General features: G+C 44.5%; 1 protein-coding gene across 3 annotated transcripts in view; it reads right to left on the bottom strand.

The window, feature by feature from the left end:
• The window catches only part of LOC108931630 (SLIT-ROBO Rho GTPase-activating protein 1-like), a 66,195-nt gene that overhangs the window by 13,511 nt on the left and 25,534 nt on the right, over nt 1–27,150 (bottom strand). For 2 of the 3 annotated variants that reach the window (XM_018747544.2, XM_018747545.2), the window contains exons 3-15: nt 23,629–23,791; nt 17,680–17,742; nt 14,941–15,123; nt 14,390–14,518; nt 12,390–12,611; nt 11,804–11,905; nt 6,597–6,794; nt 6,146–6,230; nt 5,131–5,158; nt 3,994–4,027; nt 3,231–3,291; nt 2,391–2,468; nt 1,838–1,972 (exon numbers count right to left, since the gene is read on the bottom strand). In XM_018747544.2, coding sequence (XP_018603060.1) covers nt 1,838–1,972; nt 2,391–2,468; nt 3,231–3,291; nt 3,994–4,027; nt 5,131–5,158; nt 6,146–6,230; nt 6,597–6,794; nt 11,804–11,905; nt 12,390–12,611; nt 14,390–14,518; nt 14,941–15,123; nt 17,680–17,742; nt 23,629–23,791 — 1,481 coding nt within the window. Of the gene's footprint in view, nt 1–1,837; nt 1,973–2,390; nt 2,469–3,230; nt 3,292–3,993; nt 4,028–5,130; nt 5,159–6,145; nt 6,231–6,596; nt 6,795–11,803; nt 11,906–12,389; nt 12,612–14,389; nt 14,519–14,940; nt 15,124–17,679; nt 17,743–22,211; nt 22,264–23,628; nt 23,792–27,150 lie in introns of those variants that run through there. The other variant, XM_018747546.2, reaches the window with a different exon arrangement.

Raw genomic sequence — 27,150 nt, 5'->3', positions numbered from 1 at the left:
CCTTTAGCAGTAAACGACGATTACAATTCATATGCCCTTGAGGAAGAATAAACAAAAACAAACAAACAAACACACACACACACACACACAGAGTCTGAAACCGCTTGTCCCAAGTGGGGTTGTGGCGAACTGGAGCCTAACCTGGCAACACAGGGCGCATGGGGACACACCCCGGACGGGACGCCAATCTGTCGCAAGGCACCGCAAGCAGGACTCGAACCCCAGACCCACCAGAGAGCAGGACCCGGCCAAACCTGTTGAGCCAATGCGTCCCCCCCATATATGTATAGGTATACAGTAGATTTTTAAATATATTCTGATTGTTGCTTTATTTCTTATTTTATTGTATGTTATGGTATGTATTGTTTTAGGTGAGTCCAATGTTGTGCATGGCCATGTCACGGTTGTCCAAGAAAAATTTCCCAGAAATGGGACAATAAAGTATATTCTATATTTTAATAAGGCTCATTTTAATAAGGCCGATAGGTTTGGCCTCCTAGTAGCAGCAGCTCTCGAGAGACACATGAACACCTGTCTAAGTTCAAGCGCAGTGGTGAATAGTGACAAGGAAGAGGCAGATGTTAACGAACAACAGCCTCCAGGAGAGGAAGAAATATCACTGCTGCTTGTTAGTGCTCCCTGTTGCCAAATGCATCCTGCAAGATCTGCAGCTGGCATGAGTCACCTCCTACGCCCTTTTCCCTACCTCCTAACCGTGCCTTACAGGAGGGGGTAGGAAGAGAGGCCCTGTAGATTTACACATTTATGACCTCAACAGACAGACAAATAAACAAGTCAATCATCAAGGTTGAAGTCACATCTGGTAAAATGGCTGCCTTTCATGTATTCTTTTCCTTCTACACAGCACATTTTACAAGAAGACAGCTCCTAAAATAGCCACAGTACTGTGAAGGAAGGCAAAGGATCCAGGTGTCACTTAGAAAAGAGCTTTTGTGGACCAACTGTCAAAGTCCTTATCATCGCTCTTGAGCGCCTTGCTGAGATTCTTCCCAGACAGTCTCATCCTGAACACTTTAAAACACTCTTGGTTAAAGTGAGGACACTTTGAGAAACGAACAGACAAACTAAGCAGCGGCCTAGAGCAGCGGCCTAGAGCAGCAGCATCAAGCCTTGCTGAAGTGCTGAACCATCTTCAGCTGCTTGTACAACACCATTCAAGAGCGACACTACTCCGGTTGCTTTCTAAAAGGAAATAAAATAGAAGCTGTTACTAGTACATTTGGTTAGCTGTAAAAATTACCAAAAAATTCTCGTTGTGGGCCTCTGCACACATAATGAGCGGCATCCACAGAATGGATATACATACTACTATTGACTCTCGATGCCTGATACCCCTTCTGCCACATAAGGTCAAAATGCAATGCTTGGGGTCAGGAGGAAATAAACAAGATGTTCTGAGTTCAGCAGAGCAAGAAAAAATGTCCACACCACATGGAATACTTCTTCAGTGTTGTCCAAAGTTAAGATATCCAGTCCTATGAGACACAGTACATTTCATTAGTGCGCCTGCAATATATAGTCATCCAACTCTATGGCTTGTCACCATGCAGCAGGCAGAGCTTTGTGTCCTTCAGAACAAATCCTTCACTGTTTCAAAGCTATGAAGCTAACACTTGAGTCAAATGGTTATCAAGACCTCAGGCTGCTTGGATGTGCTGGAAAACTGGATGAAAGAGCACCCAACACCAAAAAATGAATCACGAGTTTTTAGTCAGTAGATTCCTTCGGCAGGAGCTCAAAGCGAGTTATATCATTTGATGACTGACTGAATCACTGTGGCAAAAAAACTTTTTTGAAAGTTTGGGGTGAAACTTACGGACACTGGAAATAAGGTCGTTGAATTTTTCCTTAGGAAAGAGGGGGTTCTCCAGGCCTCGGAAGTACAGTTTGAGGACCCCTGCCACGGAGTTGATGTCGTGGTTGTTCTCCTCGTCAGTCAGAGGGTCGTTACCTGTAAGTATTTCCGTGGCAAAACTTGAAGTGTAACAAAATTACACAGAATTTGCAGACCATATGAATTCTACATACTGTGCAGAACACTCATCTGTATCAAAACAAATAACGGAATGAAGAAATAAAGGTTAAGAAGAACATTGTGGTTGGTAGACGGAAAAATTTAACCTTTTTTTCTTCCTACGACTAAATTTATTCCACTTTACATATTTAATAGCAGACATTTTCTTTAATTAAGACCACATTTTTCGGTTTTAATCTTCTAATTCCAGGGTCATCTGTACCCAGCTAATGACATTTCCTAAATGCTGTGGAAATTGCTGCTATTCAGAGCTGCAGTTTGCGGTGAGTCTTTAAATGAGTTACTCTGCTCTGTCATTATAGGTAACATTGTGAGTCAGACCTGAAACTCTTACCTCTCTCAAATGAGTTCTTGATATCGTTGACCTCCACCTGAGAGCCAGACACACGGAATATCCCTTGGTGCTGGAGCCCTGAAGAACAAAAGTGAGGCAGGGATGACACGTGGACAAAGCGGACAACTTCGAAGCCACTGAGAACATTTCAACTTAGAAAGTTGCAAAAGGGCAAAAAATTCCAAAGTTACTTGATAAAGCCAAATAATATTGTGAGCCAATACAATTAACATTCACTTAAGTGCCTCCCAGTGTAGATTAGCGTTTATTAAAAAAGAAGGTCAGCTAGAGTTCAACGCTCAGCTAAATTAGTCTGAGGCCAACTTCTGGCACGCAGATTTGGGTTCCTGAAGGAAGACACCATGGCTAACTGCAGTCATTGTCTTCTCAAGATATTTTTAATCTGTTGCTTTTGATTTAAATTTTCCTTAAAGGATTGGGCCCTTTGGGTAGAAGGTTGTCTGTCAAAAAACATAAGCAGAGCAATGTGCAATTTGCACACACATCACCGTGACTGTAACTAAAATGGGACAGATTCAACAGGCCCTGCTAGGAATGGTCCCTACCCACAATGCATCACTCCCACACAATGGCTGGAACCTTGCCTGCAGCCAAGAAGGCAGCGTGCCACGAGTCCAATGACAACAGGTGTTGTTTTGCTTATTGCTCAAGGGGTAGGGTGACCCGGATCTGGTCCCAGTCCCACTACCCGCAAAACTTGTTGTTACATGCATTCCAGAAGCTGCCAACTTACAATGTATACAACAGTGCTTGCTATTTAAAGATATTCAGATATGATGTATGCATGCTTGGTTTAGACATGAGATGTAACTAACTTACCATACAGATTGATGTAACGGATGCAGCTTTCTACCACGCGAGGAATTGCTTGTCCAGAGTCCTTCGGTGGAGGGAAGACAATCATTCTCAGCAGGTTTACTCACTTATGCTAACAGGATTTATATACAAGACCACAAAGCCAAAAACACATGCAGCTACAGTCAGTAATCCACAAATATGGGTTCTGAGTCAAACACTCGTCTGTGGGATTAGCGAACGGGTGAAGACCCAAGCCTTTTAACGGTTTACAGAAACCAAAAGGCATATTCAGACACGATCCTGTTAAAGAGGCATCTACCATGTCTTTCTGTGCTGACTGAAATATTTAAATGCCAAAAGAACTGAAGGAAACATAAGTGGAAAATAGTGAATGGTAGACACCGGTGAGAAGTAAATGAATTTGCTTGTCAAAGCCTGACAGCTCATTAGATGCTGTGTAGGGTGCCACTTGAGGCCAAAACGGAAGGAGGACTGTCCTATTTTAAGAATTCCAGTATATTAGAAGTAAAACAAGGTACTTTCCCAAACTGCACCACAAGACGTGGAATAAATGAGCAATGTCAATCCCTATGTAAGAGCAAATGGAGACATCTGAAGCTGCAATATACTATTGACCTTTGCTTGTAAACCTTCTGAATCCAAATCTCTACTGCAAGAAGCAGGGCAAGGAGAGTGATGATCACAGCAGAGCAGGCGAGAGGAAACAGAAGATATGGAGATGGAAAGTAACAGGCCCTGGAGGGCCAGCAATGTTGCACTTTACCTGATGTCGGGTGTGCGAATTCCTTCGTCCACGGCTACGAGCATGAGGCAGCGGGGGTAGGGGGGGGAAAAAAAAAAAAAGGGAAGAAGGGAGAAAGTCAGACACCCGCTCTAGAAGTCACCAACAACCAATCAGAGTTCTGCAACCCTTAGCCTTCCACTCATGGCCAGTGCCAGGCTCAGAATTGGGCAGAAGGGAAGCAGCTGGTGCTGTAGGATAGCCTCTGCTGTGCTCTCTTGGCTGTCAGGCTGGCTGAGGGATCAGGGGCAATGCCAACACTAGAAGCCCATCCAGTTTCTCCCAGTTCCTGACAGCTGTGCCTCCTGTTAGTCTATCCCCCTCATGGGCTATCAATCACCCAGTACATTGGCCCCACATTGCCCTTCTTGCAGTGACTGTCTGCAATAACAGACGGCAATGCAACAGGAAGCTCATGGATGTATGGGGCACAGTAAACCGGCCTCAGAAAAAGCAGAAAAGTAGGGTTATGAAGTGAAGATACTGTGGTTCAGTACCTTGACATATCGACTCCAAATTTCCACTAAACTTGTGAGTAAAGAAGGAACAGAACGAAAGCGCCCAGGTTCTCTGAGGTTTGGGGGTTAGACTGGGGGGGGGGGGGGGGGGGGGGGCTGTCTGCGGAAAGGAAAACATACTACGTTTTCTGCAGGGCTGCATTCCTTTTACATTCCCCAGAAGAACTCCTGGGGTTTCAGTTAATCTCCACCTGTGTAGCCTCACCTGGCTCAGCACAAAGGAAGTGGTTTGTTATTGGCTGGAGCACATGCAGGTCTTTAATAGAGCTATAGTATGGAGCCAGTCAACATCAGTGCCTGTCAAACTAGCCTATGTCCCCTCAGGTGGACAATATGGCTAGGCTTCTCTCCCTGATTTCTCAAATCAACACGTGTAGTCAGCTGGAATCACGCAATGGTCAACCAATGTTATGTTGTCCAATGAAACCTGCAGTCTGCATTGTGGAGGGAGGGAGGGGGTGGAAAGCATGCATTCTCTCAAAAGTTGGTGTTGGTATTGTACTTTGAGGGGAAAACAAATGGATAAATGGTGACGACTGAACTGGCAAAGGTTAAACCTTCATTAAGTAAATGAAGAATTAAAGGGTGACTTGTCTCTTACCTGGTGGTCATGTATTCTGCACGGTAACCTGCAAACACAGGAGATCCTATGTTACATATGGTCACTCTCTGGAGAGAACACTGGGGGTAAAGGCAATTTGTGCAGATGCACAGTAATGCATACAGCTTGCCACCTGGTTGCTGTGGAAGTTTTCTACACGCTTTCATGCATAGTAACACATCATACCCATGTGTTTGTTGGGATCAGAGAAGGCACGAGTGGACAGATACAAATGCATACACACAAATGCACTTGTTCATAATGTGCAGGTATGCAGAAAACGTGGTTGAGGCCTATATAAGAAGGTGAAAGGCACCAGAGGAGAACCAACCATGTTCTCTGAGAAGAGCAAAACCAGGGGAACCCATGATATGCAAAAAGCCAAGAGAGCTGAGCCATGACTCATTTCTCAGGCTGTCCTTTCATTGACAGTATGACAGGCTGTTGGAGAAAGGGCCTTTAATTACATTCTCCTGTCTGTAACACAACGGGGAGGATTTACTGTGTTTATAACACTATTAGAGCAGTTGCGTAGTCAAGCCTTTACCATGAAGTGCTTGCCCCCCAGGCCAACAGCATCTCCTCCACAACGATGAGAAGAGAAATACCAGGAGTATCTATCTCACATGTTCGTCTACCTCTGCTTTGCTCATCTTCTCCAGGGAAAGCTTCAGTATCAGTTCCTTTAACACCTTGAAATCAAGATTAACTGAGTAACATGCTGTTAGCACAGCTTAATGAAATACTGACGTCTCAATCTCATCCTACCACCGACAGTCAGTGTTTATCTCAAATTCTTCAAAAGCAGTATAAATTAGTGCAAGGACCAGAAACTCCTTTTCACAGACTCAACTACAGAATGATTGCTTGAGACTTTGCGGTGCAGTCAGTAAGCAGGAGACCTGGCTGACCCAGCCAGTTATCAGCAAACTCTTAGGCCTCCTCAGGACATAAAGAAGCAGATTTAATAGATTTGAAGAAAACCGAGCAGACAGCATGGTAAGAGGATCGGTACCTTCTCCCAGTGTCCTCTTCAGCAAGTCGTGCTTCGCCTGCAGCTTGGCAATCAGGTTGCTGCCCTCCAGAAGCTCTCGTAATTTCTGTGGTAGAATGTAGTTTGCTAGGCTTTCATGGCTAAAGCAGTATGTGTCTCCTACTGCTATGAACTTTGATTGCCTTTAAACTTACTGGCATTACACCCATTCTGCAACCAATTTTTCCTGTTTTTTTGGCCCTCTATCTACAACTCTACAAAATACACCAAAGTATATAAATATTGAATTACTTAATGACTTACCTTGCCCTAGTTGACATACTGAATGCAACTTTAAATTGTTCCAATGCATTCAAGTGAAACTCATAAGAATTCTCTTTACCAGAGCAATCATGTCTAGAAGTATATCAAATACAATCACTTCTAAAGGAGATCTGCTGCACTGCATGATATTCCAGCTGAACGCGCTCACCATGAAGTAGAACTGCTCCGTCTCCTGTTGGTTGGCACGGCGCTTGGCCATGCTGGGCTTGCTGAGGTAGGTCTCAGACACAGTTGATTTGACTGACTCAGTGGAGCGGCTATGGTGGAAGCTCTCAGACACATCGTAGTCTTCGATGGTCACCATGTCCTGGATGGTAGTCAGCGTGGCCTCCGTGGTCTTCTTGATCTGTGGGAAAGGAACAAATGGATACAAAACCAAAAGGTTCATATCTGCTCAAAATTCAGTGCCACTTAACACGGCTCAATGTCAGCACAGTAGTGTTACATCCATAATCTGCATAACATTTATTCATTTAGCAGATCCTTTTCTCTAAAGCAACATATATCTCATAAAAAATACAATCTGTGTATTACATTAGGAGAAAGAGAAACAACGTGCAGGTATGTGCATAACAAGTGTGATATTAGTATCAAGTGTTAAAGGGTTAACAATTGGTGGCCCTCACTTATCTGTGCCAGCAAAATAGCTGATCAGTAATGAAGTGATAACTGGGTTGTAGTTGGCTGAAATAGGTACAATTCTATAAGGACAAACCAAATGAGTCTCCACAAAAAGAGAGGTTCACAGTGAGTATTTGAGTTCTGCTTCACAAGGCAGAGCAGAGCACACACTGTGCATAAAGAAAGGATCACTCTGGCCCTCGAACACACTCCTGGCCATGTCTTAACAGGTTGGGTTACGGGGGGGGGGGACCCTAGCAAGATTCAAAGGACCACTCTGTCTATAATTCCTTTGCTTTTTATTCCCAGTACAGTTCTATTACATTCTGCTGGCAATTTTAGCAGGTCCATACCTCCGTACTTCATGTATCCCGTTACCAAGAGGCTGCCAAGGCTCATTGCCTAATGGACAGGCTACGCTAACAAGTGTGGAACAGCATCAATAAGACAGAGCAACTATGCTGTTCTCTTATATATATGTGTGTGTGTGTGTGTGGTAGAAAAGGAAGTGCCTTAAACTTAACACCTTAGCAGCCATAGTATCAGGCAAAGGCTTTTGCTTTAGAATTCTCACATTTTTGACTCAATACATTATTGGTCCTCTGTGCTAAATTCATGCCACATTCATGTTTTGCAAGCATTTTAAGGATCACCTGCCTGGCCCTGCTTCCCCTGGATGCAGATTTACTGTTGCTCATGCAGCTACACACCTGACCTCTAAGTGATCTCTATTCTGCACTACAGCATCACCAAGCTGACAAGGCTCTCTTAAATCATACAAATTTCCCCTTAAAGTTTGAATGGCCAGCAGCCTGCTAATGTTCCTTAATCCCTACTTGCTGGCTACGGCAACGCCTTCAGGAAACTAAACGCCTGGACGGAGATCAGGTCGGCGCTCGTCTGTAAACTGACCCGGTGCTGCCTTGCATTGAATTATTGGCGTATGTTGGGTATTACATGGTTTCAATGAATTTGGTTTAAAATACCATTTGCTGTACTCTGCTCTCAAAAGTGCACTTATGCCATATGCAATCTGAATTTAAATTGAGCTTTGCTTTCCATCACTGCACATGCATCTTGTAATGCTTCAAAGGTTATTCTGAAAATAATAAAAAAAAAAAAAAAAAAAAAAACACAAATAATGAATAAGTAGTGTACTTCCAGTTCCCTCTACTTGTGTCGTCATTCAAAAACACTTTAAAACCTCCAACTACTGCTGATACCCACATGCTGGACCTGTGAAGTATCGTGACTGCAGAGCATACTGCTTGTCCTGCTCTAGCAGTGGACGCAACACCTTCATCGTGGACACTTGTGTCTCTCAGTGCCAAAGACACCTTTCTTCCTTCCTCAGAGCTAGTCCCTATAAAATTTACTCTGGTTGAGTGCAGGCATAAGGAGAGGGAGGCATGTGTGTGGTAACTACAGTAAAGAGCAACACTGAAGCACATGTCCAGTTTCAAAGCACCCCTCTTCTAGGCTTTTTTCCCCCATCGCATCCAATCCCCTGGGGAGAACTTCAAGGAACTAGCCAGCAGCTCCACTCAGATGAGTGCTGAAGCATCAACACCAGGTGGTTTTTGTTCCAGCAGGGCAGTGAACCGCACCTGACTCAACTTACTATCATTATTCAACCAGTTTAACATCTTTTCTGCACTTTTAGAGGATTAAGAAACACTGGAGAACTGCAGGTTTTCCAAGACACATCCCAACCCCTATCCAGGAAACCTACCATTACCACCCCCCATACAAAGGTCGCTGCTAATAGCCAGTAACCCCCCCCTCATAGGGAGAAACCTACCTTCTTCAGATGCAACCAGCTGTCATCTTGCTGAAAGGCCCCATGCAGTGCAAAATTAAAAAAAAAAAAAAAAAACCTTCCAGCAAAAAGCTGTTAGAACTTCATTTATTATTCAAGAGACTACTCGTTACCAGTGTGTCCTGTTGGATTTGGTTACGGCCTGGCTGGCTGAAGCCACCATGACAGCCTCTGAGCCTGTGATCCATGTGATGACACCAACACATTCACACACACGGTTGTGTTCTCAGCTATAGGTCATTGATTGCTGGCTCACATTTCAAACAATGACAGGATACCCAGGTGTATTGTAAAAGTACTCAACGCCATTCTACCACAATGGTTTTCAATGTAAACCACATACAGGGATATTAATCCAAAAAACGACCTCATGTGTATCTACTGAAAGGAAACTAAGAGCTTCCAGAAAGTGCCAATAAGGTAGTGACCACTTCAGCAGGATTTCCTAGCTTCTACATTTGATTCTCTCCAAAGCGACGTACATCTCAGTGAAAATACAAATTTGTGCATTGCATTATTTGTGCGTTCTACAGCCAAAGCTCATTTTCTTTTACCTCCCTAAATCAAAACTATTTGCTATTATGCTTAATGTGGAAAGCAAAAGTTTGACAACTGGTTTCTGAAGAATGTTGGAAGTCAGGAGAAGCTTGAACACTTCTTATGATGCCTGATAGCTGTGAAGTTGAGCACAAAGCAAAGCATCCCCGTAGCACGCCGAGGCGGCCCGGGGAGGGGGGCAGAGACGGGGGCAAAGCAGCCACAGCTGGGGCTAATTACACTCCCTATTTCTTCCCCGGTGCCCAGCAGTAGAAAGAACAGATCGAGGAGGAGACCGAGACAGATGAACCAGAACTTGAACCCGATCCCAGAGACAACGCCCACGTCCCGACCATCCCGACTCTCCCAGCCCCCCGACCCGCACGGAACCTCATCCTACCTGTTCCCTGGTACCCCTTTTCCATCCCCTTCCTTCTCCCCGCTCAAATAAAAGCCTTCATCAAGGGGCAACTGCACCTCTTGTCTCCTGCCTCGTCTCTTACAATCCCATAGAAAGACAGATGCAAGGACTTCTGTCAGTTCTAATGAAGTATCAATTGGCGCACCCTTCTTGAAAAGTATGATCTAGGAAACAGCTGCATTTTAATTAATATAACAAATACTTTTGGTTTTCCTGGCTGCTGAAGGTCTTTTGCCGCTGTGTCCACCCCTTCTCACACAGCTTCTGAATCATCCCTCTCTGGAGCATAACAATTTGGCATCATACAAGCCAGCATGTTCATAACAAGAAATCTGCTGCAACCAAAACCTGAATCCATATTTTGGGCTCAGAACACCTGTTCACTCAAGAACTAAAAAAGGACTCATATCAGTGTACCTTTTCATGAAAAATCTAAGTCTTGTATCTTCATATGATAATCATCAGTTATAAAACAGAGCTTGCTTTCTAGGGGAGCTGAGACCAAATGTAGATAAAGCAAAGGTGTAGAGATAACATGCTATAAGAGAGCTCAAAGCATCATCAGCAGTTTTCATAAAATTAGTGTTTTTCTTGCTATTGGCCTCATCTGACAAGAGTACAACAGCAGCAACGCCATGGCAAATGTACATTCACTCTTGATGTGTTCAGTGAACATAAAGGTGGGATGATTACACTGGCGTGAACGGTGGAAGGATGAAAAGGTGGCACCCACGCAAGAACACTCCCTGAAGAACCTACAGAAACAACTTCCTCCTCCCCTACACCCTCGCTGTTGAATTTATTCAGCAAGCATTCAGCTAGACTGGATCAAGTTAGATTAAAAGTTTAACTGACAGTTATGAAGCTTCAATGGCGAGGCAGGAGGAGAAACCATGAGGCAGCATGCAGGATTACCAGGGAGGGGTTCAACAGGGGAGTTATTTGGAATTAGTCCAGACACAAATGGAGCGTGAGCAAAACCTGTCTCCTATTTGTTTTCCATTCGCCTAGAGAACATGGAAGTCCTGTAGCTGACATGGAAGGAAAGCCCTGTATCCTGGAGCTATACCCCAGCTATTTTGAATATTTAGCGGACAACCTCAAAGACCAAAAGAAAAAGAAAACTATCAGGAAAGCATATTTACCAATGCAAATGAGGACCATTACAAACAAAAATATGTCAGGCCTGCCAGGGCTTGAGACATACTACTGTGAGTTTCAAACCTTGTTTTAGTTCAGTTTATTTTACAACAAAAGAATGATAAGTAATGAATAACATGTTCCAATGGAAGCAAGAGGGGAAAAAAAAAATCCACATCATTAACTGGTTAGTCATACAGTAATTTTCTGTAGAAAAGTTCCCTTAAAGTGCACTCTGCAGGGTCATTAAACCCCTATGTGTGATGAACACACAAGCCCTTCTCTTCAAATAGATGTGAAATCCAACTGGAGAACTAATTAGAGCCACCTGCAGGCTGATTTAATTTAAATTTAGTCTGGACAAGCGGTTAGAGGGGTGGTCTTGCAGTCAAGGAGTTATTCATTCCATTATTAGGAGGCATATGGCAGTTCTACAATCAAAACAAGCTCCTCGGTATTATTTAGAAGGGTCCAGCTTCAGAAGTGACCATAAAGTACACTTATCCCTGTTATCTGGCCCTAGTTTGCTCCCGAAAACAGTTCGGATATTGGAAAACCCCATAATGAAATTTCCTACTCTATCATTACGGGGAAAAAATTCCAATGTGTTCCAAGACCATCTCAAGTTAACCCAAAAATGACCTTAAATAATACCGAATATCAAAAGGGAAGAAAAATAGAACATTATGGGACATTATACACTCAGCCTTTCACGTTGGCATATTCATGTGGTTTTACTTTTTTGTACTTTGTTCCCAGAACAAAAAAAAAAAAAAAAAAAAAAAGATTGGGGTCTTCGGCAAAGCTCATGACCTACCTCCTCATTTTCAATCTTGAGGGTGGCGAGGCGTGACTGCAGCTGCTGGAACCTGAGCAGGAGCTCAGCCTGAACTGGGGGTTGCGCAGTGATCTGGTTCACCTGACCGGATGCGAAACACAGCAGAGGAAGCCAACAATTCCGCAAGTTGCTTAAATTTCCAAAAGAGAGTGTAGCGGTAAAGTCCATGAATGGAGCTGAGAGTTCACACAGATGCAACATCAGGGACAAAAATACAGGAAGTTCAGGGTGAAAGTGAAACATTTCATAAGAAGGGCAAAGGCAAATTGACACCATTCAGACTGGCTAATATGGCCTCTTTGTACCACAGTAATGACCACTCTGCCATGTTGAACAAAACTGGGTAATTATACCCACTGAAACTAAACTTCACTAAACTTGGACATTTTATTAAAATTTTACACACTATACTACCACCTATATAAAATGGAATACAAGTTAATGGTATCCAAAAAAAAAAAAAAAAAAATCACAGAGGAACTATAAGCATGAGCACACATGATATTGCTACTGTTTTTTTTCCCTCCATCATTCACTATCACTTGCTCTTCAGCCTTCAACTGACCTCATCTCCCATGTGGGGCTGGAACTCAAACTTGGCTGGAGGGCAGAAAGCTGTAGGGAACATTTCCATGAACCTCTGGCGGTCGCTGCGGGGGTCCAGGCCATCCACAGCGTTTTCAATGATGTCGAGCCCCTCGTGGCGCGATGTCTCCAGGTTGTACTCGGCCGACAGATATGTTCGCAGTGCTCGATTCAGGCTGGCATGGTAGCCCAGGTCACAGCACTGCCCGATGTGGAAAAATTGTTGGGGGGGGAGAGGAAAAGAAAAAACATTTCATAAAAGAAACAGACAGAACACTTGTCCTTAATTACCCACCTTTATTCATATGTTTTAATACTAGCCCCACAGACACAAATCCAATCACGAAACACATGCCTCAAACGTCAGTTCCTGCATTCAAACTGGAACAGTGTAGATATACATTGCATTGGAGAAAAGCCTCTTTTAAATTTAAATATGAATGCAAAAAAATGTTTGAAACTCAGGATTCTTCGAGGTTGACAAACAAATATTATTCCTAATGGTGACAATGACTTTTGTAGGTTCTCTCCACCTACTAGCCAATGCTGGATTTGATCACAGTAACAACTGGTCAGGGGTTATGAGCTAATCAGCACAAGATGCTTGTTAAACATGGAACTGCTACAAGCAATTTATTCTCCCTCATGATGCTTAAACCAGTTCTGGGGACTTGAGAAATTGCAGTAGTGCCAGGAAGCCACTGTACTCTCTTCCCAGTAGATCAAAAGTCTTGCCTGCAAACCCATGCCGTCCTTTGAGCAGTGAAAAAAAAAAAAAAGAAAAAAAAAGAAAAAAAAAAAAAAAAAAAACACACACAGACATTCAATTTGATATGAAACCACCAGTGCTTCCTCATGGGGACTTTGGTAAGAGGGGAGTGAAAATGTTGGGCAAAGCAGATTTTGAGACAAGGTCAGACTTGGTGTCTGACTTCTGCTGGGCCCAAAAAAAGGCCAGCTCTCAGGTTTCCCCCAGTAATTCCGGGAAATGGCACGTTTATTTTGGAGCTGAAAAATAATATCCCAGAGAGACTTGCGTGTAAACATTCACTTCGAGAGATGATTCTTAAGGAGTTCAGGTCTACCTTGAAAATATAATAGAACAGGATGGCCTGCGAAAGTAATGAGATTTATTTGTGGCTTACAGGGCTTGACCCTTCATAAGCTTAAGAGTAAAAACTGTCATATAATACTGGCATATCAGGACACCCTGCAGTTCCAGTACATCCTGAGTTAAAACTGCATGGTGAGGCTGAACCTTTGGTTTCTGTACATGACCCAATGCGACATCCTCGAACTCAATGACAGGTGGCCACCGTATGCTACATAGTGACACCGTGCAGCTACAGCTGCCAGAGGGAGGTGTACCCCCCTAGAGCCCGGAAACTCTGACAGGAGGGTGATAGAGGTGGCTGAACTGTGCCCTAAATCCATCTTACAGGAAGGCAAGAGGGCAAAGGGGATGGATCATAACTTTCAGCTCACGCATACCATATTACCCCAGGGACAGCAACAACAGATCCACCACCAAAACAAACATTCTCCTTTCTTTTTAGATCATTTAATAAATGAATTTTAATAATAATAAAAAAAAAAAAAAAAAAAGAGGATTTCTCTGACGTGGCTCTAGTAAGATCGTTCTGGGGGGACAACTACTGATCTCACTCGCCACCCAAAGGTGAAGACTTTGTATTTGTCCCTTTTGAACCCAAACCAGCTCTGTGCCACACCGCAAGAATATCCTGTCATCTGATAAACTGCAGATCAGAAAAGGTGAGCGTGGTGAAGAATCCATAAGGAGGCATCACTAATGACTCGGGCAACTCGCTGTAACCAAATCCCACATTCCCGCCCAACACACGTCACCAACCTTGAGTTAAAAAAAACTCAGTTTACGATAAAAGAAATAGCTTTTTTACAGCCTTCAGTAGATTGCGCCACACAAAATGCAGCCATTGTTTTATTCCTTAGCATACTTACGTCAATTAAGTCAGACAAGTCATGAATGTAATACTTGAACACGGAGGAGTTCGTAGCTTCTAGAGTGAGGAGGTACTCGTTGCGTGCCTTGATCGATTTCAGCTTGTTTTCTGAGTATTTGGCCTGCCGCTGAGAGAAAAAGTAACTGAGGTCAGAGTAGAATGCAAACAGAATACAAAGCAAGGCTCAATGTACTCTGAATAATGAGAAATGTTGCTTTACACACCAATCTTTAACAGATATACAGTTCATAGAGTGCGAGCAGCTTACTGCATTTTTTTTTCCTGCTTGATGGAGTCCTAGGAAGTGTAACATGAACCTATGACTGCTAGATGAATCATCAGCAGAAATGGGGCCTACTGTATTTCCTGTGTTTCAGCCTCCAGAAAGTAGACGGTCTGGGCAACGGATACTAACACAGATTCAGATTCAATCAGAAAGAAAAGTTCTGTTACCGCTAGTGTAAAACTTGCCAAATCAATACCATCCTCTGAAGAAACACAAGGCCAGCGAATAAGATGTATTCAGCCGCTCGACAATTCGAGTCCTACCTTCTCCTTCATTTTCTCCATCTTCTTGGTGGAACTACGTTTCTGGTACTTGTCCTCCATACGCATACTGAAAACAGGATCCCCGCCACGGCACACCTGCTTCTCCTCCTGTTTCTCAGCCTCCTTCAGCTTGTATTCTGCACTCATACTCTCTGTGTGGTACATGTGGTAGGTTTTCATCACCTGCGGGTTCAGAGTTCAGGGGTGTGAGATCAACATGGGGTAACAGATGTTGCACGGCAGTCTTTGGATCAAAGAAAGCTGTCATCCACTCACTGCAAATCAACTGCCAGCTGAAGTGCCAAGTACAGAGGAATTGCCTGCAAAATTACAGCAGAGGATTACTTCCAGCCTTAAGTGACAGCCCTGCTTGACCTTCCACTATTTATTGCAGGGTTATCTTTGAAGCGTACTGAGCAGTTGGTTGAAATTACCATCATATAAAAGACCACTGTTCTTTAACAAAAGTATGTAGCACTTCATTAATGGGGCAAGGATGGATTTTCAGAGTAAGTTCAAACACCTTATCGCTTGTATGGTAATCACAAGGCATGCTGTAGGAGTGCTGACAGAAGGGCACCTAGGCTTTGATGTTAGAGGTTGCGATCATGGTGCGGTGACGCTCAGTTTGAGCAATGGTTCTGAAAGTGATCTGAGGTCCCGATTCATTCACCTGCGAAGGGATTCTGCAACCGGCTGAGCAGAAAGCAGAGGATGCAGCTCACACCGAGAATGTTTCCATTTCACCTTCTGACTCAAGGCTTTCATTCGGGACAGCTGGTAGCATACTGGTTGGAGCTGCTGCTGCCTTTGGAGCCAAAGTCTGCAGGATTGAATCTCACCTCCAGCTGTAGTACCCTTGAGCAAGGATCTTTTTCTAAATTGCTCCAGTAACATTATCCAGCTGTATAAATTGGTAACTAATTGTAAGGAGATTAACACTGTAAGTGGCTTTGGAGAAAAGCATCAACTAAATGAATAGATGTTAACGTAGCAAACCCTGACCACGGTGTACTGTTCTACACCTTTAGAAAATAAGCCCACTTTCGACCTGCAAACTGCTGCCGACCAGTACAACCTGTACCTGGGGACAGCTGGTAGCATAGTGGTTACAGCTGCTGCTGCCTTTGGACCCAAAGGTCACACAGGTTTGAATCCCACCTCAAGCCGTAGTACCCTTAAGCAATATACTTACCCTGAATTGCTCCAGAGAACTTACCCAGTTGTATAAATGGTGAAATAACTGAAGGCAGCTAAACACCAAGTCACTCTAGAGAACCTTCTCAGCTAAATGAGTGGATGTACTACAATCAAGGTAACATTAAGGTAATGTAGAAGGCTTCTTAGCATGCATGTCAGACACAGAGAGAGAGACTGAGTTAGTGTATACGGCAGAAAACGGTTTTGCTGCATCTGAACTCAACTGGAACCACATAATTGGGCGCACAGCTCCAGCAGACGCATAACCTCATGGCGCGCTCTACATTTATTGGTTTGGACCAGTGTAGCAGTGTTTACTTTCCTCCTCTTTTTAGAAGGACCAATTTAGCCCAAGATCAGACCTGTTATTTGACTGACTGAAAGGAAGCCGCGAGAGGAGTTGCGGCTTTCTGATGCAACCGGACTGGTTCATCTTGGTCCAGTGGTTCAATGACAAAACCAAGCCCATGTGGACCGTTTGCGAGATGGCCACGTTAGCAGGGACAAGCTCTGCCTGATGCAGCTTTGAAGAATGTCCTTCAGCACCATCTGACAATCACCAGAAAAAGCTTTGATGACAAATCCAGATGACTGCATTAGAGTCAGCAAGCATTCCTGGTACTAAAGAGGTTTCCACCTGAGGATGAGATATTGAAGGGATGATGCTGGTAGCTATTACATGATGTTCAGATATAAGAAGAATGTGGGTTCATTGGCTACTATCACCATGAAACATCCAAGTGAGAAAGAAGGTGCTAGGCCACAGCTGGCTATAGCATCCTGGAGTCACCAGAGGCCATCTCCTAATGGGTCCCTCTTTATAATGGGTCACTCCGCTGAGGTAATACAGAGTCCTCTTACTTTAAATACATTGGAAAAGACCAGTGACAGATACACCCAGCTGGTAAAGTACTATTTCAAGAAGTAGATTTTAACACGTGGCAAAGTTTTGGGAGTTTCTGTAAGGATTAGAGACTAACAGCAAAAATGCAAACCTTTCTCGTAACAGACCCTATGCCCACTATCCCTGCACTCAGAAAATGCCCGTGTCAATGTTCTATTGCACTGTTTATTCTCAGAGAGCGACAATTCAGGTTGGATTGGTATTTTATGCACATGGATTTCCCCAAATTAAAGACATGTTAATGACTTAATGGATATAATGGGGCCTACAGTCCTAAATCCAGACTCAGCAGTAACACAGGACTCAGTCATTCTCACTTCTCCCACAGACCACCACCCCGTGGTAAATTTCTTGCATATTTCTGAACATTTAGAAAATATTCAAAAGGAGGTGTTTGAGTCTGTGGTTCCACCACAAATTTCACTTTCCAGCTTTATTTTCCTCTGAGCATTTTTGTATCTCTGAGGAGTTTATATGGCCTACCGATGCCAAATTTGGCATTAGAGTAGGCTAGGTGACAACAAGGAGTGTGATGCATCACTAACGTGAAATGAGAAGGAAAAAAAATATGTATATAATCTTCTGTGTGATATACGGTCGTAATGGTGTTGGGTTACAGAGAGAAAAACACTTACGGTGTACAGCTCATTCAGGACCTTCATCAGATCCTCTTGGAGTTGAAAGGTGATGTCTTTGGTCTGGAAAAGAAATATAAAGACTATCAAAGCCCAGAATCACCTGATATAATCCAGTCTGGGAACAGACAACAGACCTAGAAATGCAGCAGCTAAAGACCACGATATTCAATGTAAGCACTAAACACTATACAGCTGCATCCAAATGATCCTTGGCCATTCCACTGGCCCCAACACTAAGGTGCGGGCATCATCTGGATCTGCGGAACAGCATGTTCCAGAGCCAGGTGGGGTAGACACATCAAGAAGTTTGACCGATAGGTAGAAGAAAGCTTGCAAGCCAGTTACGTACATTTGCAATGTTTGTAATGCTGGGGCATAAGCTGAGGAAGACCCTCCAACATGCTGCAATTTCCACACATCTGTTGATTCAGTATTAAATGCATCGTCTTTTCAATTGCACTGTGATCTGAGGATTAATCACATTTCCCACAAGCTACTGGTGCAAATGCTGAAGAGAAAAATAAAATTAAAAACAAAAAAAAAAATAAACCAATCATCAGTCCCAACCTCTGTAGAGCCTACAGAAACTAGAGGGACATTTTGAGGTCTGAGGATAACATGCTATCATCAAAAAAAACACATCTGAAGACTGCATAAATAGTAATAGTAAACAGTAGGACAACAAAAGCTTTGTCTGCTTTTACAGTGTAGGGTAGAAAAGGAGAAAAAAAAAATTAGACAAAGTTATTTATATAAAGCTCAATCTTAAGGCTTTCACCAGGCACATGTGAAGAGTTATTTAAAGAAAAGCTTTAAAATGAAGTAGGGAGTGATGGAAAAGTCAGGTGGAGCTGTTTGGACTGTTATGAAGATAACCAAGTGCTGAAATGTTGTTTCTGTCAGCTGGCTATAAACGGGACCCATCACAGATGCCTGGTGCACATCCACCTGGATTCCCATCATCCTGCTGCGGTTGCAATGTCCTCTTTCACCCCAGCTGGGATGCGTCTGCGGCAGGGGTCCACATCGTCGAAGTCACGGACGCAATCCAGTTTCGAAAATGAGATTCGGAACGCGTACGCTGACTCGACGGCACAAATCACAACCTTTCATCGCCGTTTTCCCTTTTTTTCCCCAGCCTTCAACAGCTTTTTGTACCTGATGCCATAATGGATGAGGGTATTCAGGGTGTGGGTTTCAAACTAGTGAGAACAACCTACTCCAGAAACTACAGTTATACTGAAAAGTCCCCCTTTAAAATAGAGAGCTGGCATCAAATGTCCTTTCAAACATGCAGACATTTTTTATATGAACAACCGATGAATGAATAAACTCGGTTATGTGCCGTCTTGGTACTCGGCGATGAGGCGGAGGCGGTTCGTGTGTCGAGTATTCACGGCAGTACTACGAAGCAGTAAATAAAGGAATGGATGAGAACACTGGGTCGGCCGTAACCACAGACCAAAAACATACTCAGGCCATTTTATTGCTTTTCGTAATACTTGGACGGATTTCATTTCATAAGTCAGGGATGAGAACTTTTTGGAGTGGTTTGTCGAAACGCGATGATTAATTTTACAAACCTCTGCGATCAGCCGTCAGTGTCGTGTGCGGTTTTGAGAAAGAACGGTTTGTGTAACTTGTTAAATGAAGCCTACAAATTCACACCCTGTTATAGACTGTACCGCTCATTTGTCAGTCACCTGATAAAGGAGCCCGATGGTTTGTCTACCCTGCCACGGGGCGAGATTCATTTGACAGGTGTTTTTGATATGTATCAGCAGACATTTTTCACGGACAGTTGCTGGGATGCATCAATCGAAGGATCCAGGAAGCAGTGGTGTGGGAAAGACGTTCCCAGCACGGAAAGGGGATACGCACAACGCTTCCAGAAGCGAGGCGCTGCAATCTGTAGCTGCCTACAAGAAAGGCTCCACGGCTTGGTTGCTTAAGGAGAACGGTGCAGAAATCGTAGGCTCGGACAGCCGGGCGTCAAATACTGGCCGTCCTGCTCTTTGCGTCACGCGAGAGTCAAGGCGGATGACGCAGCACAGCCGCATTCAGACACTGCGTGCTGTGACATTTAAATGGGCACTTCCTGAATTAAAAGCTTAATTCAATTTACTGCATGTTACAGACATTAGAATTAATGACTGTTTAACACATACAGAATGTATGATTGCAGAAGGCAAAAAACTAAACTAAGCCTTATGACTTTTTTTTTTAAGAAGAAAAAAAACAATTGCTACATCGGGGGTGCAGTGGGTTGAACCAGGTCCTGCTCTCCAGTGGGTCTGGGGTTCCAGTTCTACTTGGGGTGCCTTGCGATGGACTGGCGTCCCATCCTGGGTGTGTGCCCTCCCCCTCCAGCCTTATACCCTGTGTTGCTGGGTTAGGTTCTGGCTCCCCGCGACCCCGTATGGGACATGATTCAGACAGTGCGTGTGTACTGCTACATTAACAATTACTTAGCAAATTAAAGTCGGTATGAAATTCATAAGACCATACTCAAATAATGAAAGCTGTCAAAGACTTGAAGTAGCTACCTTTCTATGACAAAAATAACTCCTTTCTTAACACAAGAGCTTACAGTCTGAGCTCCCAAACATTTCAAACATCAATACACTCTCCATTTTAAAGAAAAGTTTCAAGGGCATGGAACGGAATATCCAAAGCCTAAACGTCTGTCTACCATTAGTACTTCATTTTATATCCCAGAGCGCATTTCCTCGAATCCCTGCGGGGAGAGCTACAAGATGGCAGCAGCTGCCTTCCTCCAACGGCTGAAAACGACCAAGCGAGACAGTGGGGGTTTTTCTCATTGGTTTATGCCTTTTTTTAAGAGCGGCTTCATCTTAGGCGCTCCGCCGAGATCAAAGAGGTCACGGTGCACTAATTACAAGGCATGGCTGTCGTGGCACTTCCCGGACAGGGCGCCCCCCCGTGGACTTCCAGCTGTCTAGTGAGGAGTCGAGAAAGAGGGGTGTGCTCCATCCTTTTACAATGGCCTTACGTATTGAAGCCACCTGGATGTAAATACACACACACACACACACACACACACACACACTGACTGAAGCCGCAAGTCCCAAGTGGAGTCGCAGTGAACCGGAGCGTAACCCGGCAACATAGGGCGCAAGGCTGGAGGGGGAGGGGACACACCCAGGACGGGACGCCAGTCCATCACAAGGCACCCCAAGCGGGACTCGAACCCCAGACCCGCCAGAGAGCAGCACCCGGCCAAACCCGCTGCGCCATCGCGCCCCCCTGCATGTCAATATATACATACAAACATTTACACTTGAAACGAGGATGTAAAGTAGTTGGATGGAATATAGAGGCAAACCATTTAACAGTGTAGTTAAGGGAATTTAGTCTTTTTCTCTTCAGCACAGAATTATTCAGGACACATGAGCATCCATCCCCCATTATAAGGATAATTGTCAAGTTGACTTCCACTTATTCAGACATCAAGAATTTGTACCACTTATCTTAGTATAGGGAGTGTTTCTGGTTAGCCAATTTCTGTAGGTGTATGGAATTTCAGATGAAGCAGCTTCATCGAAAACATTAGAAGAAGCCACCTGGGTTACTAGTCCCAGTGGATGAACACACAAACTGCTGTGTGTACGGGCCGAGGATGGTGGAAACAGCACTTTAGTTTGTTTCATGTTTTTACATGAAACACAGCATTGCGTTCTCAGGTGTGCATCCATATTTTCATTAGTTTTATGTAAACTGTTATATATTTTGAGGGCACGGTGGCGCAGCGGGTTTGGCCTGTGCCTGCTCTCGGGGGGTCTGGGGTTCGAGTCCCACTTGGGGTGCCTTGCAATAGAATGGCGTCCCGCCCTGGGTGTGTCCCCTCCCCCCTCCAGCCCTGCACCCAGTGTTGCAGGGTTGGGTTCTGGTTCACCACAACCCCGCTTGGGACAAGTGGTTTTAGGCATTGTGTGTGTGAGTAAAAAAGCATAAGTACTTAAGCTGAAAAACCAAAAAGATGCTCATATATAGAGGGTGCTGTCATTGTTTGGACTATAGCATCACAATGTGAGGATCCTACGACTGAGAAAAGCATGTGTGAGGAAAGCACGGAGGATCAGAGACTCCAGCCACCCGAGCCATCGATTGTTCTCGCTACTACCATCAGGCAGACGGTATTGCAGCATCAGAATCCTCCCCAGCAGGCTACAGGACATCAGACTGTTGAACTCATAACTAATGATGCCACCACATGCACTACTCACTCTACCTCCCATGCACTGCGCTTATCACCAACAGTGGCTATATATAGAGTATATTTTATTATGTGAATATTGTACACACTGTACAGGCATTTACTGTGTATATTATATATTTTTTGCAGTCTGTACATTCCTGTAACTTACGCCGAATGGCTACAGAGAATGCACCTAAGATTTTCACCACCTGTACACTTGTGGTTATGGTGAGTGACAAAGTGATTTGATTTGATTTGATTTTGATTTGAATCCCACCCTGGCTGCAGTACCATTGCTCAAGGTACTTACCATGAATTGATGCGGTGAGAAAAGGCTAGCTATTCCAGTCATTGATACTCTTGTCAACGTTGTGGATTGTTTTCCTACATTGTTTTCCCAGTGAGGGAGGCGCAGTGGGTTGGACCAGGTCCTGCTCTCTGGTGGGTCTGGAGTTTGAGTCCTGCTTGAAGTGCCTTGTGGCAGACTGGTGTCCCGTCCTGGGTGTGTCCCCTCCCCTCCAGCCTTACGCCCTGTGTTGCCGGGTTAGGCTCCGGCTTCCTGCAACCCCCGTATGGGACAAGCAGTTTGGAGTGTGTGTGTGTGTGTGTGTGTGTGTGTGTGTGTGTGTGTTTTCCCAGTTCCATATTTAAATCATGCCTGCTGAATGCAAACACTCTACACATAGCCAATAAATACCTTGCTAACATGCTAAAATTTATCTTGTGCTGCTGTTTCCATGAAAGCTGAAATTTGTCATACAAACTCTACTGTTCTCTAAATATCCACAGCACAAAACTAGTCGAACTGTACTGACAGTAGCACTCCGTGAGGCTTGAAAATGTAAGCAACTAATCAGACAAGGAGGATGACCTAGTGACCGTCTTAACATACCATCCCGCTACAAATTAAATCACAGCCTTTCATAAATAACTACAGAAGCAAAGAGTAACTGTAAAAATGAGCAAGGGACAGGTTTAATTTCATTGATTCAGATGCGGTGTAATAACAGATTTGGAAGAAAGAGACAGACAAGCACTGTCACTCTGACTCTGAATTAAATGTTGCTTTTAAAAAAAGAAAAACTACACTACAAATCTGTGGAAGATTGCAAATCTGCAGGGAGCACTTGACAATGATAAAGGCAATGTCACTAGGCTCCTGCCTTTCCCCAAGATGAAGACGACCTTCCTAAGGCCACATCTGCAACAAACCCCTCGAGCTGCTTTACTTGGCACAGAGGAGATGAAATGGACCAAAAACCGCTGCTGAAAACTGTCCCTGCTTTGTAATTTAGCAATACGTTTGCCACATGTAAGCTGTACTCATGGGAAGCGTGTTCCCAGTTCGGTGGTCATCCTTTTTGTAGGCTGGCATCGTGACCAGCAACGGGCGGGTCTCAAGCAGCCCGGCAAGACACCAAATTGAAGAGGAGAACGTACAATGAGCGCTGTGGGCAAGGCTGCTTTTCTGAAGCACTCCAAGCAAAAGTACCACAGCAGAAGGTTAATGCGACCCGACAACTGGAGCGGCCACCTCAAAAACCCGGTTCAAAGTATTTCGTTTTCTGCACGCTTCTGAAAAATGCTATTAGATGCATTGTGTGCAGTTCGTGCTATGGCAGCGGCGGAGACCACGAGGATTAGGGTAATACGGCAGCATTTGTGGTTAAGAAGCGCTAAGGACAGGGTTACGGGAAGTCAAAAGAAGGTGGGGCCGGGCTGCTTACCTTCTTCAGGAGGCAGGTGGAGTCTTCACTGATCTGCATGAAGCGCATGATGACATTGTTCAGGTAAATGTCACTCAATGTGGCATGGTCCTTGCTCTCACGCCGCACCTGATTCAGCAGTAGGTACCAGCAGTTGATGGGGGACAAAAGGTTCTGATCCTTCCTGTGAGAAGGAAGTGACCGAACAGCATGGTCAGTGAGGACAAACCCAGATGCCCAGAGCCAACCGCCAGGGGTTTGGCAACCAACTTCCTATAGCTAGATGTTTATATCATTTAAGCAGATCGCTGCCCAGAACAGAGGCCTTTGAACACCATTATTCACACCATCCTGATTTCTTATCACTGTGAAAGTTTTCACCATCACCTCCGTACACATTGAGGCATCTGGATTTCACAGTGGGTACCTTAAGAATACTACCACTGGGCCTCTGGAACCTTGAAGTTTCTAATCTGTGGCTCTCACCACTAGGCTACCTTCTGCCCCAGGCCACATTTAATCAGGCTGTAGGGGTAATGATTCGGAAAACTGCAGCACACCTCCTGGTACCTTTGACACATTCCTGGAGGAGTGCCACAGAGGAGCTCTCGGTCGAACCGCGGCCTTGAGGCACAATAAGGGCAGTAAGAGGCACAAGTAATTTATCAGAGGATATTCGCTAGAACCCACTGGCTTAGTTATGTGTTTGCAGAAAGGTGGTTTCCCTCCAAACTATGAATCGAAACTCACACCGCCAGATCTTTCACTCCAGCGACTTCACAGCATCTGAGGGAATGTCCGCCGGGCTAAGCTTAGGAAGATCCCAGGGGGCGATTTTAAAAAACAGGCCCCAAATCCAACTGAACCGCAGAGCCGAGCTGAACAAAGCGAGCCGTGTTCCTGGAGTCTGTGCGCAAACATTCCAGCGGGTGTCAGATGGTGCTTTGTGGAAACACACAGCTTCTCGTGTACGGGCAGCACACTACTCTCTCCTCTCTTCAGAATAGATGTTATCAACTGTAGCGTATAGTTTAAAAACTCAGAAATGGATGTAAAAACAAAGCAGAACTTGTTTTTAATGGCACATAAAAGCAGTATCTCAGTCTCGCATTTTTCATTTCCAGGAGTATTATTTCCAGGTGAGAGTTCCATCAAATTTTGTTTTGGATGTGACCGAACTTGCAACCTGGCTTTAAAGGAAGGATAAACTGGTAGCATTGCTGCAGAAAAATCTTCAATAATGAGAAGTCGTACCTTCAGGGCACTTTATAGGAAAATCAGTAATTACGGATCTGGATGCAATTATTTTCTTCTACAACAAATACCTGAGGCTTACTGGGCTGAAATTAAAATTCTGGTTAGCCTGCCTGAAGCCTTAACAGGACACCAGGGTACACCACACCATCCTGCCTTCCTACCAGCACAAACAAGTCATTTCATAATGTCTGATTTTTACCCACTGTGGAGGGTGTGCGGAGAGTATGTCTTTGGAGTCTCTCTTTCTAGAAGCCTGTTCCTGGGACAGACTGTAGTATAGACAGATACCCAAACAATGAGGACCCTTATCAAGCACACACAACATTTCAAAAAGACAACACTGAGAAGATTAAAAAAAAGAGGGAAAAACCACTTCAGACGAGCTATACCGAGTCCCAGTGCAGCCCAGCCCAGCCTGGAGCTGGCTTCATGTGTTTAATCGAGTGCATTCCTCTCACACTAGGGAAACCAGGGACTGGGGTCCATGGGACTTGGAACCCTGCAAAGAGGAACCATATGGAGTCACTCCATGGCACCGACTCCACCCGCCAAATCTGCTCAGGAAGAATATGCCGACCCATTGTCTGTGCTGCAGGTGACAACGCGTCCCTGAACTGCACGGGGCTCCAAAGGCAGGAAGGATGATGGCGATGAACAAAAACATCCTGGTAGACTTAAAGGCTGTCATTTACAACTGTCAGAGTGGACAGAAAAACAGGAACTGACTTCCCAGGATGAAAGACAAAAGCCACAAGAGTTTACAAAAATGAAACAGACCTCTAAGTTTTCTTAATTTTTATTTGAGAAGAGATTTACAAGAGGGGGTGCGGTGGTGCAGCAGGCTTGGCTGGGTCCTCTGGTGGGTCTCAGGTTTGAATCCTGCTTGTGGCGCCCTGTGATGGACTGGCGTCCCATCCTGGCGAGTCCCCTTCCCCTCCAGCCTTGCGCCCTGTGTTGCCGGGTTAGACTCCGGTTCACCGCAACCCCACTTGGGACAAGCGGTTGTAGACATTGTGTGTGTCTGAGATTTACAACATAATTTACATTATTTAAACTTGTGCGTTTTACAGTGTTGAACACTAGGGAAATCCATTCACTATTGACGCTGCAGACACTTTCAGCCAAAGCAGTATCTGCCAACATTTTAACACATTTGCATATTTTAAAACTATATTCTAAAGGTGACAATGCGTAGACCTTAATCAGACTCATAATATCAACCTTTTGTCTTCCTAAAACTACCACATTCTGCAAATCACACACATTTTCTGAACCGCTTGTCCCATTCGGGGTCGTGGGGAGCCAGAGCCTAACCTGACAACACAGGGCATAAGGCTGGAAGGGGAGGGGACACACCCAGGACAGGATGCCAGTCTGTCGCAAGGCACCCCAAGCGGGACTCGAACCCCGAACCCCAGACCCACCGGAGAGCAGGACCCGGGCCAACCCAATGCACCACCGCACCCCCCTTTTCTCCTAAAACTACATAAGTAAATACTTAAAATTTACTGTTTTGCTTCGAGCCCCTGGTAGAGTCCATGGGAATGTCAAGAAATTGGGGACATCATCTGTGGCTGAGTGTTCCGTTTGACTTACTTATAAAGAGCGGACGGAGGGAATGTGTTGTTATAATTAGTGAAACCATCCACAGGCAAAATGACATGTGTTATGAAATTAAAAGCACTCAGTATTGTGGACTGTACCACATTAAACTCCAGTAATTATGAGGGAGAAGGGGGGGGGATAGAGCACCATCTGCAAAAGCCACCCAAACCAGGAACAGGCATTGGAAGAAAAAAAAATTAAACAAAAACACTATCTAGCGAACCAGGAGGGCCTGGTCATGTTCTCACTAATGAGGTCAACTGCTTCCACAAGACATCTTCAAGGAAGTCCCAATCTAATGACTTGTCACAGTCCTCAGCTGAAGCAAATCAACTGGAACATCTGGGATTCCATCAGCCTTGCCTGGTAGTAGAATACACGCTTGCATGCCACAGCCAGGATATTGCAGTTAGACCACCCAATACAGTTCCTCTAAGAACTGAAGCATTCAGGTCTAGGAAGAACTCCATGCTGCTCCCCATCCTCCATTCAGCCTGAGGCAGAAGGGACAATATTATGATGGCGCAAGATAGGGAAGGAGCAGAACATGGTGAATGATTTCCGTTGGTTATCCGGTTCGGACTGCGTTGGAATACGGTACTGGTGTTCATTCATATTTCTCCAAAGAGCTCTGCAGTCAGTACACTAACTGCCACTGAAGTGTAACATGACCAAGAAATG

The sequence above is a fragment of the Scleropages formosus genome, chromosome 2 (assembly GCF_900964775.1).
Source record: "Scleropages formosus chromosome 2, fSclFor1.1, whole genome shotgun sequence".
Classification (NCBI taxonomy): domain Eukaryota; kingdom Metazoa; phylum Chordata; class Actinopteri; order Osteoglossiformes; family Osteoglossidae; genus Scleropages; species Scleropages formosus.
Note: the sequence above shows the minus strand (reverse complement) of the source record. Positions and strands in the feature narration are given on the sequence as shown.